This window comes from Amblyraja radiata, chromosome 19, assembly GCF_010909765.2.
Source record: "Amblyraja radiata isolate CabotCenter1 chromosome 19, sAmbRad1.1.pri, whole genome shotgun sequence".
Classification (NCBI taxonomy): Eukaryota; Metazoa; Chordata; class Chondrichthyes; order Rajiformes; family Rajidae; genus Amblyraja; species Amblyraja radiata.
The window spans coordinates 5,098,661-5,114,716 of record NC_045974.1 but is presented as its reverse complement, the minus strand read 5'-3'; the positions used below and the strand labels follow the sequence as shown (position 1 = coordinate 5,114,716).

At 42.8% G+C, this 16,056-nt stretch overlaps 1 protein-coding gene across 1 annotated transcript in view; it reads left to right on the top strand.

The window, feature by feature from the left end:
* The first annotated feature begins 1,011 nt into the window (after positions 1–1,011).
* The window catches only part of adipor2 (adiponectin receptor 2), a 45,193-nt gene continuing 30,148 nt past the window's right edge, over positions 1,012–16,056 (top strand). The window contains exons 1-2 of the mRNA XM_033037514.1: positions 1,012–1,086; positions 4,051–4,291. Coding sequence (XP_032893405.1) covers positions 4,202–4,291 — 90 coding nt within the window. The 5' untranslated portion in view covers positions 1,012–1,086; positions 4,051–4,201. The remainder of the gene's footprint in view (positions 1,087–4,050; positions 4,292–16,056) is intronic.

Below are 16,056 nucleotides of genomic sequence, written 5' to 3'. Positions count from 1 at the left end.
AATGTTAAAGGACTTTGGAAAGGAAAAACAGACATGTCATGGTTGTTTGCAATGGCAACAGGGCCAGGGATGGTTGTTTTGATGATAAATAATAGTAGCTGTTTTGTCAGGGAAAAGTAAGAGGAAACAAGGAAACTGAAGGTGAGTGGGATATTATCTGGAATATTGATCTTTTACAGCAGTTATTCATATTAACTACCTGCTCCCCCTCAAGTTTATTTTGGTGGGTGATTTGTGTAAGCTGTTGTCATAAACAGTCTGAAGAACACTCTTGATCCGAAACAGTGGCGGACTGGCCAGGGTGTCAGCTTGCCCGATGGCAAGTGGGCCTCTGATGAAGTAAGCCCCCTATATCATGTGGGCCCCTGATGAAGTGGGCCGCCTTTGTCTCCTGGCAACCAATATTTTTAGACCCAGTCCGCCACTGATCCGAAACATAACCTATTATTTTTCTCCAGAAATGCTGCCTGACCCGCTGAGTAACTCCAGCTTTTTGTGTCTAATTTTGGTTGAAACCAGCGTGTGCAGTTCCTCTTTGCACACATTGAACAAAACTGTTGAGACTCTTTGCTAATCCTCTGGAGTGGATCTCTTACCATTTTCCTTTCAATTAATTGAGACTGCATATGAAATATATAATGTATAATAATGTTTAACCGTGTGTTGATTCCAAGCATTTCAATGGGAAAAAAAATCAGCAGGTGGAATCTCAATAGCCAAAAAAGACATTAAAATAACACAATGTTTACCCAAACACCTGGGACTACAACTCCCAGAAGGCTCGGGCGCGTATTTCCGCTTCCGGCGACCTCTCCGGGAGGAAGCGGTGCGGCACGTGGCGCGAACGGCGCGCGCCTATTGGCCGCGGGCTGCTCAGGAGATGTCTGACGCTACGGAGCAACGGAGTCAAAGCAAACGGGAGAACGGCGGCGGCGAGTGGACGAGCCTGCAGCGCCCTGACCGAGGCGGCCGGCGGGTGGACGAGCCTGCAGCGCCCTGACCGAGGCGGCCGGCGGGTGGACGAGCCTGCAGCGCCCTGACCGAGGCGGCCGGCGGGCGGGCGGGCGGACACACGGACAGAGACAGGTAACGTAGCTGGCTCGCCGCACCCAGATGTCTTTCAATAATAATAATAATAATATATAGCGTGAGTGGATGACGCTTACTCACACAGCAAGTAAGGCGAGCGGATGGGATCGGTAGCAGCCGGTGTCTGGAGCCCGTTGTTGGTTCATTGTTGTTGAGGTTACGGTCCGTCCGCCGGCCCGAGGAGCAGCAGCAGCAGCAGCAACTGACGGCGGCGTTGCGCGAGACAGTGAGGCCGTCAACCGACACCGGGGCTGAGGCGCGAGCGGCGGCGGCGGCGGGTCCGTCACCACCACCACCTCCCCCCCCCCCTCTTGTCACCCCCCGTCCCCGTCCCCGTCACCCCCCACACCGGGGATCTCGAGTTGCGGGTCTGGAGCGCCAGCTGGGGTTGGCCTGGCTTGACTTGACTGACTGTGGGTGCAGAACGACAGGTGGCAGGCAGTCTGTCTGTCTGTCTGTCTGTCTGTGAGAGAATGGGGTTCGTGTAATAGGGAGGGGGGGGGGGGGGTAAACTGAGCGACAGGATGCCCCATGTGCACACAGAGCCAGTCTTGGATTACTGCTTCCAGCTTTTGGTCAAACTTGTCACTTTAGAGAGGGAGCACCAGTTTACCGGAGAGCTGGATCCAACACAAGGAGAATGTCACTTTATATGTTTGTTTATTTGTGTGTGTGTGTATATGGACACACTGATCTGTTCTGTATTATTTATGCCTGCAATATTCTGTTGTGCTGAAAGCAAAGCAAGAATTTCATTGTCCTATCTGGGACACATGACAATAAACTCTCTTGAATCTTGCCGTTTTTTCAAGTTGGTGTGATGCACATGGGATTGTGCAATTATTTTGACTGTGCAACTTTACAGTGTAATTCAGATATGAGTCAGAATTACATGGCACAGAAATGGGACCTTTGGCCTGCCACGTCCATTCTGAACATTTTGCCCATTTACACTAATCCCATTTGCCTGTTTAGGTCTGCATCCTTGTCTTCATCTTAAACCCAAGACTTCTTTTTGATACCATGGGAGAAACAAGATTCTGACTGTATTGTATACCTCTTGTAATTCTGATTGACCCTATTGGGTCATGCATCTCCCAAACCATAACTAAGTATTTCAGTGAAGTGAAGTCCTCCAACGACATCCTTCCTATAGTATGATGATCAGAGTTATACACAATTCTCCAAATGTAGTCTAATCAGTGTTTTGTAAAGATACGACATAATGTCAGAACTTTTGCATTATACTATCTAAACTATGAAAGTAAGCATATCGTATGCCTCATTAACTGGACTTTTCTCAAACTCTTTGTCCCATTGCATTTAAGAAAGTTGTTTTTTTTGCCTATCTTTCATCCCCTTTGTTCTCACACCCTACATATTGAGAAAAAGCAGTGGTACTGATTTTGGATGATCAGCCACGATCATATTGAATGGCGATGATGGCTCGATGGGCAGAATGGCTTACTCCTGCACCTATTTTTCTATGGAGCTGCATTTTCATCGCAATGAGCAACTTTGTTTGAGGGTGGCAACTTAATATCTCCATTTTTTTTGTATGGATTGAAATGGGGGGGGGGGTGGTCTAATTACACTGCTGTAATTTCTACATGGTGAAACCAAAATGTATAAAAATGGCTTTTATTTAAAAGCTGACCATGTGCATTTTAACCACATGTGATTTTTTTTTTTCCTAATACAAATCTCAGATTGTGGAGTACAGAGGCAAATAAATAAATGATGGGTCTTTGTTCCAAACATTATGAAGGGCACTGTATGAAGTGTGGTGAAGTTGGATTACATATAGAATTTGTCTTGTGCAGCCCTGGTGATGACACAGATGTTGTCAGAAGTTCAGCTTGAGGTTCGATATGATGTAATTAGCAAAAATAAGACTAACTCCCCCATTGCGAATCTTCAGTTGGAGAAAACATCTCATCTTGTACTGAATGTTAAAGACAGTGATGTGACAATAGATGGTGGTGGTAAAACATTGGCCTTGTTTTAAGGTGATGATGCCTAGGTTTGCATACACATCTCTGCTTGTGTTTTACCAGTGAAATGCAATGACATGGTCACCTTGGATCTGAGGTTTGATTCTAATCGAGGTGAGAGTTGATTGTGTCGGGGTTGCTACAATTGGCTTCACTCTCCTGGTAAGGGCAGGAGAAAAATGTGCAAGGTCCTTGTTATTAATGAGCATCCATAAGAATCGAAAGCTTTCCAAAGACTTGTTTGGTAACTCTTAATTTGTAAAATCTGACCACATGAGCCATGGTTACTGGTGGTAACTATTGCACGGTACTACCCTTTTAAGCTTACTCAAGTTTGAACTCATTCATCAACACTGCATCCGCTGCTCTAGATGTCAGCTGATTTACATCGGTGAGACCAAGCGTAGGTTGGGCGACCGTTTCGCCGAACACCTCCGCTCAGTCCGCAATAACCTACCTGACCTCCCGGTGGCTCAGCACTTCAACTCCCCCTCCCATTCCCAATCCGACCTCTCTGTCCTGGGTCTCCTCCATTGCCAGAGTGAGCAACAGCGGAAATTGGAGGAACAGCACCTCATATTCCGTCTGGGGTCCTTGCGTCCTTATGGCATCAACATTGAATTCCCCCAATTTGGCTAGCCTGTGCTGTCTCCTCCCCTTCCTTCACCCTCTAGCTGTCTCCTCCCACCCTCCCATCCGCCCGCCCTCGGGCTCCTCCTCCTCCCTTTTTCCTTCTTTCTTTCCCCACCCCCCATCAGTCTGAAGAAGGGTTTCGGCCCGAAACGTCGCCTATTTCCTTCGCTCCATAGATGCTGCTGCACCCGCTGAGTTTCCCCAGCAATTTTGTGTACCTTTAGAGAAAGTCGCTCTTTTCCGTTTGCATAGATTAGCAAAAATAATCACAATATCAATGTATTTAAATGAAATAGCTCAGAAAATTTAATTTGTTTATTTTTATTCCGAACAGGGTTTTGGATTCAACTGCACTTCATTGCACACAAGAAACCTTTTTTTACTTTAAAGACGAACTTTTTATTATTAACAAGCTGGAAGGCCCACGATTAGACGAGAACCCGAGCTTGGGCTTAAGGCATCGGAAGGAAAGCGTAGGATACCTGATGTCATCTCAAGAAAAACAGTGTAACACCCCAAGCTCAGAGTTGAATGAAGTGAATCCTCTTGTAAATCATGATTCTGATTTGTTGGATGTAAGTATAAAAAAAAATTGGTAACTCTGGGCGTTGCTATTTAGTCAATAATGTGCTCTTAAAATAATGTTTGATTAAACTGCATGTTGGAAGATTTCAAATGCATTTTAAATTACATTTGAGTTTATTGATCGACGAAGGTCTGGATTTTTTTCTTTTTGTGAGACGTGTATGTTGTGGGCATTTATTGTTCATTCCCAATTGTACCAGTACTGAGGTTACAAGTGTTAACCACATTGGTGAGTCCAGAGTCACACATGCGCCAGTCAGGGTAAGGATTGGAGCATTCCTAGATGAACTCGAATTAAATCAAACCAATTATTTGTTTGATAAACATTTAGTGGTCATAGTTGCCATACTGGCACTAAGATTTAATTCCAGATTTAATTATTTGAATTAAATTCCTTCACTAACATTGGGATTTATGTATCTGGACCATTGGTCCTGGTGTTGGCTATGTTCTTAGTGTATCCTGAAATATCCAGTGTTAAGCGAACAAAAATAAATAAGTTACTTAATGTTTAACTTTTATTGTGCATTATAGCTTTTAATTTTGCTTCAGTTGTTTCATATGTTTTGATTGAAATTGATATTCTAAATGTGAAAAATATCCAAATTGTTACATAGCAATAGTTTTAAAATGTACGCATCCATTTGATGTGAGATGAGTATTAGTTTCTAATAATCTCGAGTTTAAAATGCTGCAGTCTTGAGATTGCTTGACTATATAATTGTCTCAAATATATTATTTGAAGACGTGTAATTCCACGTGGTGGAAAAAATGTGAAATATTGTATACAGTTTTTGTCTCCTCACCAAAAGGCTGTTATTCTTGCTATTGAGAGAGAGAGAGAGAGGACCAAAAAAATTATCATTCTGGTTCCTGGTACGATAGGCCTGTCATATAAAGAGTGAGAGGTTTGTGCTCTGTTTTCTGGAGGTTGGAAGAAGAAGAGTATGTAGGAAGGAACTGCAGATGCTGGTTTAAACCGAAGATAGACACAAAAAGCTGGAGTAACTCGGCAGGACAGGCAGCATCTCTGGAGCGAAGGTATGGGTGATGTTTTGGGTCGAGACCCTTCTTCAGATTATAAGGATGGTTAGATGAGATACTTAGGGAAAATATCAATAAGTTCAGCCAAAGTTAATGTGGATTACTGAAATGGAATTTTGTTTGACAAATCTTCTGGAAAGGTTGGTAGAATGGATAAGAGAAAGCCAATGAATGTGGTGTACTCGCTTTATATAAAAAGTTAATGTGTAAAAAGTGTGAGATATTGAGTGTAATATATTGGTATGCATTAAAAATTAATTGACAAACGGGAAACGTTTTGGGAATAAAGATGCATATTTTGGCCTGCCAGGTGATGATCCGTGAGCTAATGCAGAGATCAGTGCTTAGGCCTCACCTGGTTCATATTATAATGCAATAATTTGAGTTTTTTATTGGGGGGGGTGGGGTTGGTGGAGTACTATTTTGAAGTTTTCTGATTACTCTTGAGTGGGATTTCTGTGGAGAATTTGCTTCACTCACAGGATGGTGAACCTGTGGAAGTTGATATCACAGAGGACTGTGGAGGCCAAGTTGCTAAATATATTTAATCAGGAGATGGATAAATATCTAGATGGGAGAAGTTAGATAAACAAGTGGGAATGTGACATTGAGATGGATGCTCATTGTAAATGGCAGAGCAGGTTGGAGGGGCTGAATGTTCTGGTCCAGCAGCATGATTTGTTTCTCTAACAATGGGTTACAATTTAAACGTAAACCCTGGAATTAGAATAGAATAGAATAGTTTCTTTATTGTCATTGTAACATGAACCATGTACAACAAAATTTAAAAATGTCAGCCAGTCAGTGCACCATTCAAACATTTCTAAAAGCTAACGATACATACAAGGTAAAATATTAAAAAAAGATAAACAACTAAAATAAATATCATGAAAATAGCACGTATAAACACGCAACCCTACATCCTTCTGTCGATTTCACAGTGTACCACAGTCCCTTAGTATGTATCGCCCCTGCGTTCCTTGGCGGCTACATTTAGTGCCTTTATAGCAGTTGGGTAAAAACTGTTTTTAAGTCTGTTTGTCCTTGTAGATCTGTACCGTCTGCCTGACGGCAACAGTTCAAACAGGGAGTGTCCGGGGTGGGAAATGTCCTTTATAATACTCTGGGATTTTTTGATGCAGCGGGAACTGTGTAAGTCCTCCAAGGTAAGGAGAGGGCAGCCGACAATCCTCTGGGCGTTGTCAATGGCCCTCTGGAGCGCTTTCCTCTGAGCCGCTGTGCAGCTGGTGTACCATACGCATACACAGTATGTTAGGATGCTCTCAATGGAGCACCGATAAAAGGACAGCAGCAGTCTGAGTGATGTTATTCTTCCTGAGCACCCTCAGGAAGTGCAGTCTCTGCTGGACCTTTTTCAGCAGCGCAGAGGTGTTCACGCTCCACGTCAGAATTCATTGATTGCATTCAGCAGTATTTGAATGATTTCTGATTAGTAGAGAAATCGATGGATATGGTAATAGTGCAGGAAAATAGTTTTGTATAAGATTGTCTGTGGGCTTGCTGAATAGCAACACAAATATGAGCAAATGCATGGTCTATCCTTTGTGCTATGGACTAATGTAAGAGTTAGTATGTAAAGGTTATGTTTTACACATCATAATGGGAAAGTTATGTTTTTAATATCAAATTTTGCATTGCTGACATTGCCTGACTTGTGTAACTCCTGAGTTTTTAAGGAAATACACAACGGTATCTTCATGTAGTTTGCATATTCAAAGTTACATTTAGCAGCCATCAACCCCTCTTTTGTATGAAAGTTAATTCAAAGGTTGATTCATTCATTTCAAGTTATGGGGGGCCCTTCAGTAACCCAGTGGTAGATAACTTTATACTCATTATAACTATATGACTAGTACTGTGCCTATCAGAACCTTTATGGTTTGTTGTTATCAGTAGATTGTGGAACTGAATTGGGCAAGTATGGTGGAGAATGCAACTGACACAAAGTGCAAAACCATAATCAGTTGGGCTAGGTGACAAAACCTCCACAATAATGATCGACATTGGTGCCTGCAATGTTGTGAACTATTCCTTTTACACACAGCTCTGGCCAAATTATGCTCTAACTCCATGTACAAATTTACAGATGACACCACCATAGTGCATTGAATCTCAAACAGTGACGAAAGGGAGTACAGAGAGGAGATGGGGAGCTTAGTAGCATGATGTCAAGATAGCAACCTCTCCCTTGATACCAACAAAACAAAGCTGATCATTGACTTCAGGAAGCATGATGGAGTACGCCTCCCTTTCTGTATCAGTGGTGTTGAAATGGAGATGGTCGAGATGCTCAAGTTTCTAGGTTTAGATATCACCAACAATTTGTCCAAGTTCAACCACATTGACCTTACAGCCAAAAGCACACTATGCCTCTTCCTCAGAATGGCAAGGAAATTCGGCAGGTCTCCAATAATTCTTATCAATATTTTATAGATGCAACATAAAAACATATCAGGATGCATCACAGCTTGGTACGGTGGCTGCAATAAATTGCAAAAATTAGAGAACAGAGTCCAATCTCGAGCAAAACAGGTTCTTTCCCCCCCCCCCCCCCCCCCCCCCCCCATGGACTCCAACGACACTTGACGCTGTCTGGCAAAAGTAGCCAATGTAATCCAAAGGAGCACTCGCTCCACATGCTTCTTCCCCCCCTCCGATCAATCACAAGATACAACAGCATGAAAGCACACACCACCAGATTCAAGATAGCTTTTTTTCTGTTTATCTGACTCTTTAACCTCTCATATGCTGTTGTGCTGCAGCAAGTAATAATTTCATTGTTCTACTGGGAAATATGACGATGAAACATGCGTGACTTTTGATCAGAATGAATTTCTCATCTTCTGAACTACCTTATTGGGGCCATTGCACTTTTAAAAATCAATACTTTCTAAGCGGCTGTAATACTATAGTCTGCATTCTTTTACTTGCTTATGCTACCTTGATTTACTTGCATATGTTACGATTTGCCTGGATTGCACACAAAGCAATTTATTTTCACTTTTGTACTCTTTATCAGTACATGTGTCAATAATAATTAAAAAAACACAATACAAAACACTAGTTTCTCCAGCATTTTTTGTCTACCACCAATTTCTGATGAATAGTCATCTCAGCCCCAGACATGGCAGTGGAGTTTCAGGACAAATTTCTAATCTCAACAATTCTTGCTGTTTCAACAATTCTTTACTCCTTTACATCTGACACATGCCAGTCAGGAATAAACTGGACGTGGGCTGATAATTTATTGGGAACATTCATGCTGCAGTAAGAGCAGGTGTTGTTTATTTCTAACAAAACAATCTTTTCTGCCTTTGCCAAAGTCCTGGACATCCACATTTTCAGGTTCGCAGTTGACATACTGATCAAGACCAAGTGAGGATGCATAATAGATGCCATCAAAAGATACATCCAAGCACAAAAAGGTATAATTTCTAACAATGCAGCACTACATTATTACTGCAAAAGCAAGATGTTAAACTGAGACCTCATCATAACCTACTTGAAAACCAAATACAATCTTCCAAATTGTTTTAAACTACTAGACCAAGGACAGACCCGTTAGGTCCGCTCCCCCAATGCAGGCGTCCCCTACCTGTACCTGGGGGGCAGAGAGGGAGTGGTGGTGGGTGGGTGGGGGGGGAGAGAGGGAGGGGGGTAGAGTTTGAGGGGTGGGTGTGTTGGGGGGGGGGGGGGGTGGCGTCGTCACAGGGGAGGGCTCGTTCCCGAACGCAATACTTCCCCGCTCCCGGCTGGCAGCTCCTGGCTGCAGGCTCCCCCCAACGCACCCGTCCCCTACCCGTAGCCCCCATGGGAGCCAGGCTCCAGACAGGGCCCGAATACTGGTGGGGGGAGGGGGTCGTGGTTTGGTGGGGGTGACGTCACTCGCAGCACGAGCAAGAAGACAGCGGGTTTGTTTTCAAAGTCTTTTAAGATTTTTAAACATTTTCATTAATAACTGGAGAAATACAGCATGAATTTTTCAAATAAGGCGATTTTGGACAACGGGGGAAATCTTTATCGGAATATGTAAAAATGTTACCGTTAGCGCGTAGTTTTTTCTAGAAGTTATGATTATACACATACAAACACACACACACATACAAGATTAGAGTTTTAATAGTTACTAGACCAAGTGCAGACCCGTTGGGTCTGTTTTCCCAACGCGCGTTTGTGGGGGGGGGGGGGAGAGGGGGGCTGCGGCATTACACTCACACTAAACACCCCCCAAACACACAGGTGGGGGGGGAGAGGGAGATGGGGTGGGGAGAGGTGAGGGAGGGGAGAGGAGTAGGAGGAAACTGGAGAGATTTGGGAGGGAAAATAGAGTGGGGTAGGGGTACTACCTTCTGTGGCAGAGAATTCCAGAGATTCACCACTCTCTGTGTGAAAAATGTTTTTCTCATCTCGGTCCTAAAAGATTTCCCCCTTTATCCTTAAACTGTGACCCCTTGTTCTGGACTTCCCCAACATCTGGAACAATCTTCCTGCATCTAGCCTGTCCAACCCCTTAAGAATTTTGTAAGTTTCTATAAGATCCCCCCTCAATCTTCTAAAATCTAGCAAGTACAAACCGAGTCTATCCAGTCTTTCTTCATATGAAAGTCCTGACATCCCAGGAATCAGTCTGGTGAACCTTCTCTGTACTCCCTCTATGGCAAGAATGTCTTTGGGCATTGTGACATCACACGATGGAACGTTCACCAGGTGCTCCTGCAAAGGCATATGTAAATTAATCCATTTCGATTGGACATATGTGAATATTGGGCATTGTGACATCACACGATGGAACGTTCACCATGGGCTGGGGCTGCTGCAAAGGCATATGTAAATAGATCCATCCCGATTGGACATATGTGAACATTGGGCATTGTGACATCGCACGATGGAACGAATCAAAAGGAAGAAAGGCCGGATGGATGGCGGCAGCCACACAGTTTTATATAATAACTAGACCAAGTGCAGACCCGTTGGGTCTGTTTCCCCAACGGCGTTTGCGGGGGGGGTGGGGCTGCTGCGGCATCACACTCACATTAACCACCCCCCAAACACACAGGTGGGGGGAGGGGGGGTGAGGAGGAGGAAACAGGACAGATTTGGGAGGGAAAGGAGAGCGGGGTAGGGGGTGAGAGAGGGGGATGGGGAGAGAGATGTGGGGGAGGGGGGGGGGGAAAGAGTGGGGAGGGAGAGTGGAGGGGGAAGGGGGGAGAGAAGTGGAAGAGTGGGGATGGGTAGGGCGAGTGGTGGAAGAGGGACAAAGGGGGAAGGGGGCGGGGGATAGTGAAGGGGGGTGGGGGAGAGAGGGATGGGTGGGAGAGGGAGAGGGGTGAGGAGAGGGAAACATAGAAACAAGATTCTATAAGATCCCCCCTCAATCTTGTAAATTCTAGCGAGTACAAACCGAGTCTATCCAGTCTTTCTTCATATGAAAGTCGTGACATCCCAGGAATCAGTCTGGTTAACCTTCTCTGTACTCCCTCTATGGCAAGAATGTCTTTGGGCATTGTGACACCACACGATGGAACGTTCACCAGGGGCTGGGGCTGGTGCATAGGCATATGTAAATGATCCATTCCGATTGCACATCTGCGAGCATTGGGCATTGTAACATCACACGATGGAACGAATCAAAGGGCAGAAAGGCAGCCGGACGGCAGGCGGCAGCCACAGAGTTTTAAAGATAGATAGATATGATAGCTTGAATTAAAATTTGTGCAACAAAAAGATCTTGTGCACATGCAGGCATTTAGGACCATCTTTTTTTGTTAATCCACTGCAGTAAAATGCTAATCCATTTAATCGGAAATCTTGATGATTCGGATCTGGCTCTTCATAAAATGGTTCATCATCAAGTGCCCAGATGATATGTCCTGCATTCCCTTCAATTTTGCCTGACCTCTGTTTCCAGCGCTCCTTGGAAACACACCAGCACCCTGTTTGCATGCTCTTGTTAAATTTACCCCATCCCTCAAATTCACACACTCCGTTTCAACTCGCTGGAATTTGTTTCCTGCAGTATTTTTAAACTCGCCTAGATCAGTGAAAACATTATTATGCTATGATACGATAGAAATTTATTTATCCCAGAAAGGAAATTGATCTGCCAACAGTCATAAAACACAAAATACGTGAAACATGAAATTAAAGTGACAAGTTGAAAAGATTGGGGATGTGGGGGAGAGTCTGTCAGGGGGAACGATGGGCAGACGCCCCACTGTCAAATCTATTTTTTTTTCAAATGTGTTTAGCTCATTGGCCCAGTCCTGATTGCTTACCCTCCCCAGGCCACTGGTCTTGTAGCCTGTAATGCTTCCCATACCGCTCCAAACATCCCTCGTGTTGTTCTGCTGCAGTTTCAGCTCCAGCTTCCTCCTGTAGTCATCCTTGCCCTGTCTCAGTCTTGCCTTCAGGTCTTTCTGCACCCGTTTTACCTCCTCCCTGTCACCATTCCTGTTCTTCTGGTTGAGAAGGGCCTTTATGTCACTGGTGACCTAGGACTTGATGTTGGGGAAACAGTGTACAGTCACCTCGGGGACAACGTTGCCCACATAGAACTTTATTTAGCACGTAACACAGTCTGTGAGTCCATCAATGTCCTCTCCGTGGGGACTACAGAGTGCGTCCCAGTGTGTGACCTCAAAACAGCCTTGTAGAGCGTCACAGGCCTCCTGTGACCACCTCCTCACTGACATTGTGGTCACAGGCACTCTCTGGATCATTGGCCTATATCTGGGTAGAAGGTGCACCAGGTTGTGGTTGGATCTTCCCAATGGCGGAATGGCTATGGAGCTATATGCCTCTTTAGCATTGGCATACAGCAGGTCCAATGTTTTCATATCCCTGGTGGGACAGTTACTAAGTAACTTGAAAGAAAATCAATTTAAATAGTGGCGTGGTATTAATAGGAATAGCACCTAATAGTTTGGAAAACTGCCTGTCCAGCAGCACCAAAGTTCTGAGGATACTGGATTATGTGTAGACTATATGTAAACGTGTGTGCTTTGATGTACATTAAGCCTTCAACAATATGCTAAATGAAATGCAAGTCGCATTCATATGCACACAGCCCATATTACATGACTAAGTTTATTCTTTTAGAAACAAAGTTCAGTATGTATAAAGGTCATCACATGATTAAATGATGCAATTCAACATGAAACGTTTGGAAAGGGCAACTCCAGCGAAGTGGGGGAAAGAGAAACTGCCACTACAAAAGTATAAATTAAAACTGCAACATGATCTGTCAATTTCCAACATTTGTTATACTAGATAGTAACATGTCTAGCATGATGAAATATTACCACAGTTCATATGTATCTTGATTCAACTTGATTATTTAATAATCTCCAGAGAAATACTTAAGAGATTAGTTATTTCCAACGTTGAAATAAAATGTTCTGAACAGGGAAGACTTTAAATATCAACTTTACCAGGGTTGTCTTATATATTTGAAAACAACCAAGATGCTTATTTCATTTTAGAAAGAGGCCAAGAATCAATTGTGATAAGAGGAACCGATGCAAGTTACAATGGTTAAAGGAGGGAGGTTTCCCTTTCCCATTGATTTTAAGGAGCTTCATGGACACTTTTTAAACTATTTCTATTTCCCAAGCCATTACACGTAAATTCAATCACGTGCTCTTTAGTTATTCAAATGCCTGGGCTATTGTTAGTCCTATAACAAAAAAAATCTATATTCAGGAATCTAAGTTATTACATCAAAATTGAAGGCAAGATCCAAGATCTTGTATAATATCATTTATGACTACAGGGAAACCTCATCCCCGCATTATGCTGCATATGTATCAAGAAGCGTGAGTTTCTTAAAAAGTCTTTATTAACTATTCATATGAATTCCATGAATTTTATTTTGTATCTCAATTTTTGGGTCATGATTTGTGAATTCTGTAAGGGCAAATTTATTATCTGATTGGCTGTAACGTGGGGATTGTCCAGATCTTGAAAAGGAGGATAAGATTTGTAGCAAAAATAAATTAAGAATAGAGATTGCACATTAAGCCTACATTAAATTCTTTGTCATTTATTTTAGTTTCCTTTGCATCATGCAAACATACAAATTGGGAAGTCTGCTAATTAGGAACGGTACCTAAAGCCTGCTCTGGCATTTTATAAGGCCAAATATTGATTCACCTCTGCCTTCTAGAGGTTCAGTGGGTGGTGGAGAAACCACCTCATTTCATTAGTCTTAAATGCACAACTCTTTATTTTTCAACATTTTTCTACATCGCCTGTCAAAATCCCCTTTGGATCTTGTTTCCTACAGATCATCTCAGTCTTCTAAACATGAGCAGATACAAATCTAGCCTTCCCTCAAGATAATCTGCATTTTCCAGATATTATTCCAGCAAATCCTCTGAACTCCATCCAATGTTTGAACATTCTTCCATAAGTAAGGAAACCAATGCTGCATACAGTACTCCAGATGTGATCTGACCAATGCCATATGTAATTTATTTCAAAGCAGTGTGCTCAATCTTTGATAATCCTGTTTTCAACTAGCTGCACGCAACACCGTAGTATTCAGGAACCTCATTTTGTGCTCTCAATTTTTCACATCCTTACTTATTGCACCTATGTGTCATCTGGATGATATTTTGCTTTGTATGGAATCCAAATATATTACATGTTACATATCTAGACCTGACCAAGCTGGAACCTCAAATCAAGTTGTGTTTGCAACAAGTTGAAAGGTTTCGTGGGTTAAAATGGAAAACATGCATGCGCAGAACGCAGAAATGGCACATTTGTAATATGAGAATTGTAGTTATGTGTGGTGTTTTTTAAGTTTTTGTTTACTAAATTATCTGCATCCTCATTGGTATTTTAGGACTTGCTTTTAGTTCTCTTTTTTTTTGGGAGTAAATTAACATAATTTATTTTAAGTTCATTTATTACTGGCCCGAAGAAGGGTCCCGACCCAAAACATCATCTGTCCATGGCCCTACATGGGCGTTGGTCTGACCCACTGGGTTTTTCCGACAGTTTGTTTTTGCTCAAGATTTCAATGAGATTTGCAGTCTCGTGTCTTTGTCTATTTCAACAGTTTACCGAAAAATTGCTTCATTGTGCTCTACATGCACAATTTTAAATGCTTGGCAAAAACTTTAATATTGGCAAATACTGTTTCCATTTTAAAATCTATATTTCAAGTTATTTGGGAATTTTTTTCAAAGACACTCTTATGCAGTTACTAAAAGTCATTAAACTCTTTGCAATAATAGTAATAATGCAATTTCTCTAGAAAATATGTTGTCTAGAAAATCTGCTGAATGCTGCTTTAATGTCAACATAGTCACTTTCATTAAGTTTCTCCTATTTACCTTTTGTATGGAGCAAGACTATTATGAGGCATAGTATCTCGTGACTGAAGGACATACAAATTTATATAGAAATTTATCTGGAATGGCCGGGCACACATAGGGTTAAGGTGGTAATGGGCTGATAAGAACTTCACTAATCAGCAGCAAAGTGCTGACAAAAGCTAGCAGTGTTAAAATGCAGAATCGACACTGCAGATGCTGGTACACATAAACGGACATGAGGTGCTGGAATAACAGTGGGTCAAGCAGTATTTCTGGAGAACACGGATAGGTGGCGTTTCTGGTCAGAATCCTCCTTCAGACTGATTATCAAGCCATACTGTCAACCAGAGATGCTGCCTGACCTGTTGAGTTACTCCAGCATTTTATGTTTTTGCTCAAGAAGTTCAACAGCATCTGTAGTTCCATGTCTATTTTCATTGCAAAACCTCCAGGTATGCCTACTCTGAAGGTCTCCTCTTCTCTCCGATGGATGTTCTGTGAGATCCTTTAGCCGCCCCTCTGATTCCTACTCTCCCCGCTACAGTCAGTCGGAAGAAGGATTCGACCCACAATGTGGTTATCCATTTCCTCTAAAAGATGCTGCCTGATCCGCTGAGACCCCAGCACTTTTTTTTGTTTAATATTCCTACATCTGCTGTTCCTTGTGTGTATTAGTAAATAGATTATCATTGAGCAGTGTGGCTTGATAGTACGGTTAGTTTGATTGTCGTCACTTAGCTGCTGGTTGATAAAGTTGATAAGTTATTATCGACTCATTACCACCTTACCCTATTTAGAGTCATAGAGAACGGAAACTGGCCCTTCGGCCCAACTTGACCATGCTTACCAGGATGTTCCATCTACACTTGTCCCACTTGCCTGCATTTGGCCCTTATCCCTCAACCTTTCTTATCTATATCCAAATGTCTTAAATATTATAGTACTTGCCTCAACTACCTCCTCTGGCAGCTAGTTCCGCATACCCACCACTGTGTGGAGAATGTTGCCCCTCGGGTTTCTATTAAGTATTTCCCCTCTCTCCTTGAAACTATGTCCCCTGGTTCTTGATTCCCCTACTCTGGGTAAAAGATTCTGTGCATGATCTATTCCCATCATGATCATATGCACCTGTTATATTACCACTCAGCCCAAGGAATAAAGTCGTACTCTGCCCAACCTCTCCCTATAGCTCAGGCCCTCCAGTCCTGGCAACCTCCAAGTCTTCTCTGTACTCTTTCCAGCTTAACAACATCCTTCCTATAACAGGGTGACCAAAACTGAGCAATACTGCAAATATGGTCTCACCAATGTCTTGTATAACTACCATAACAAAGATAGACAAAGTAACTCATCTGGTCAGGCAGCGT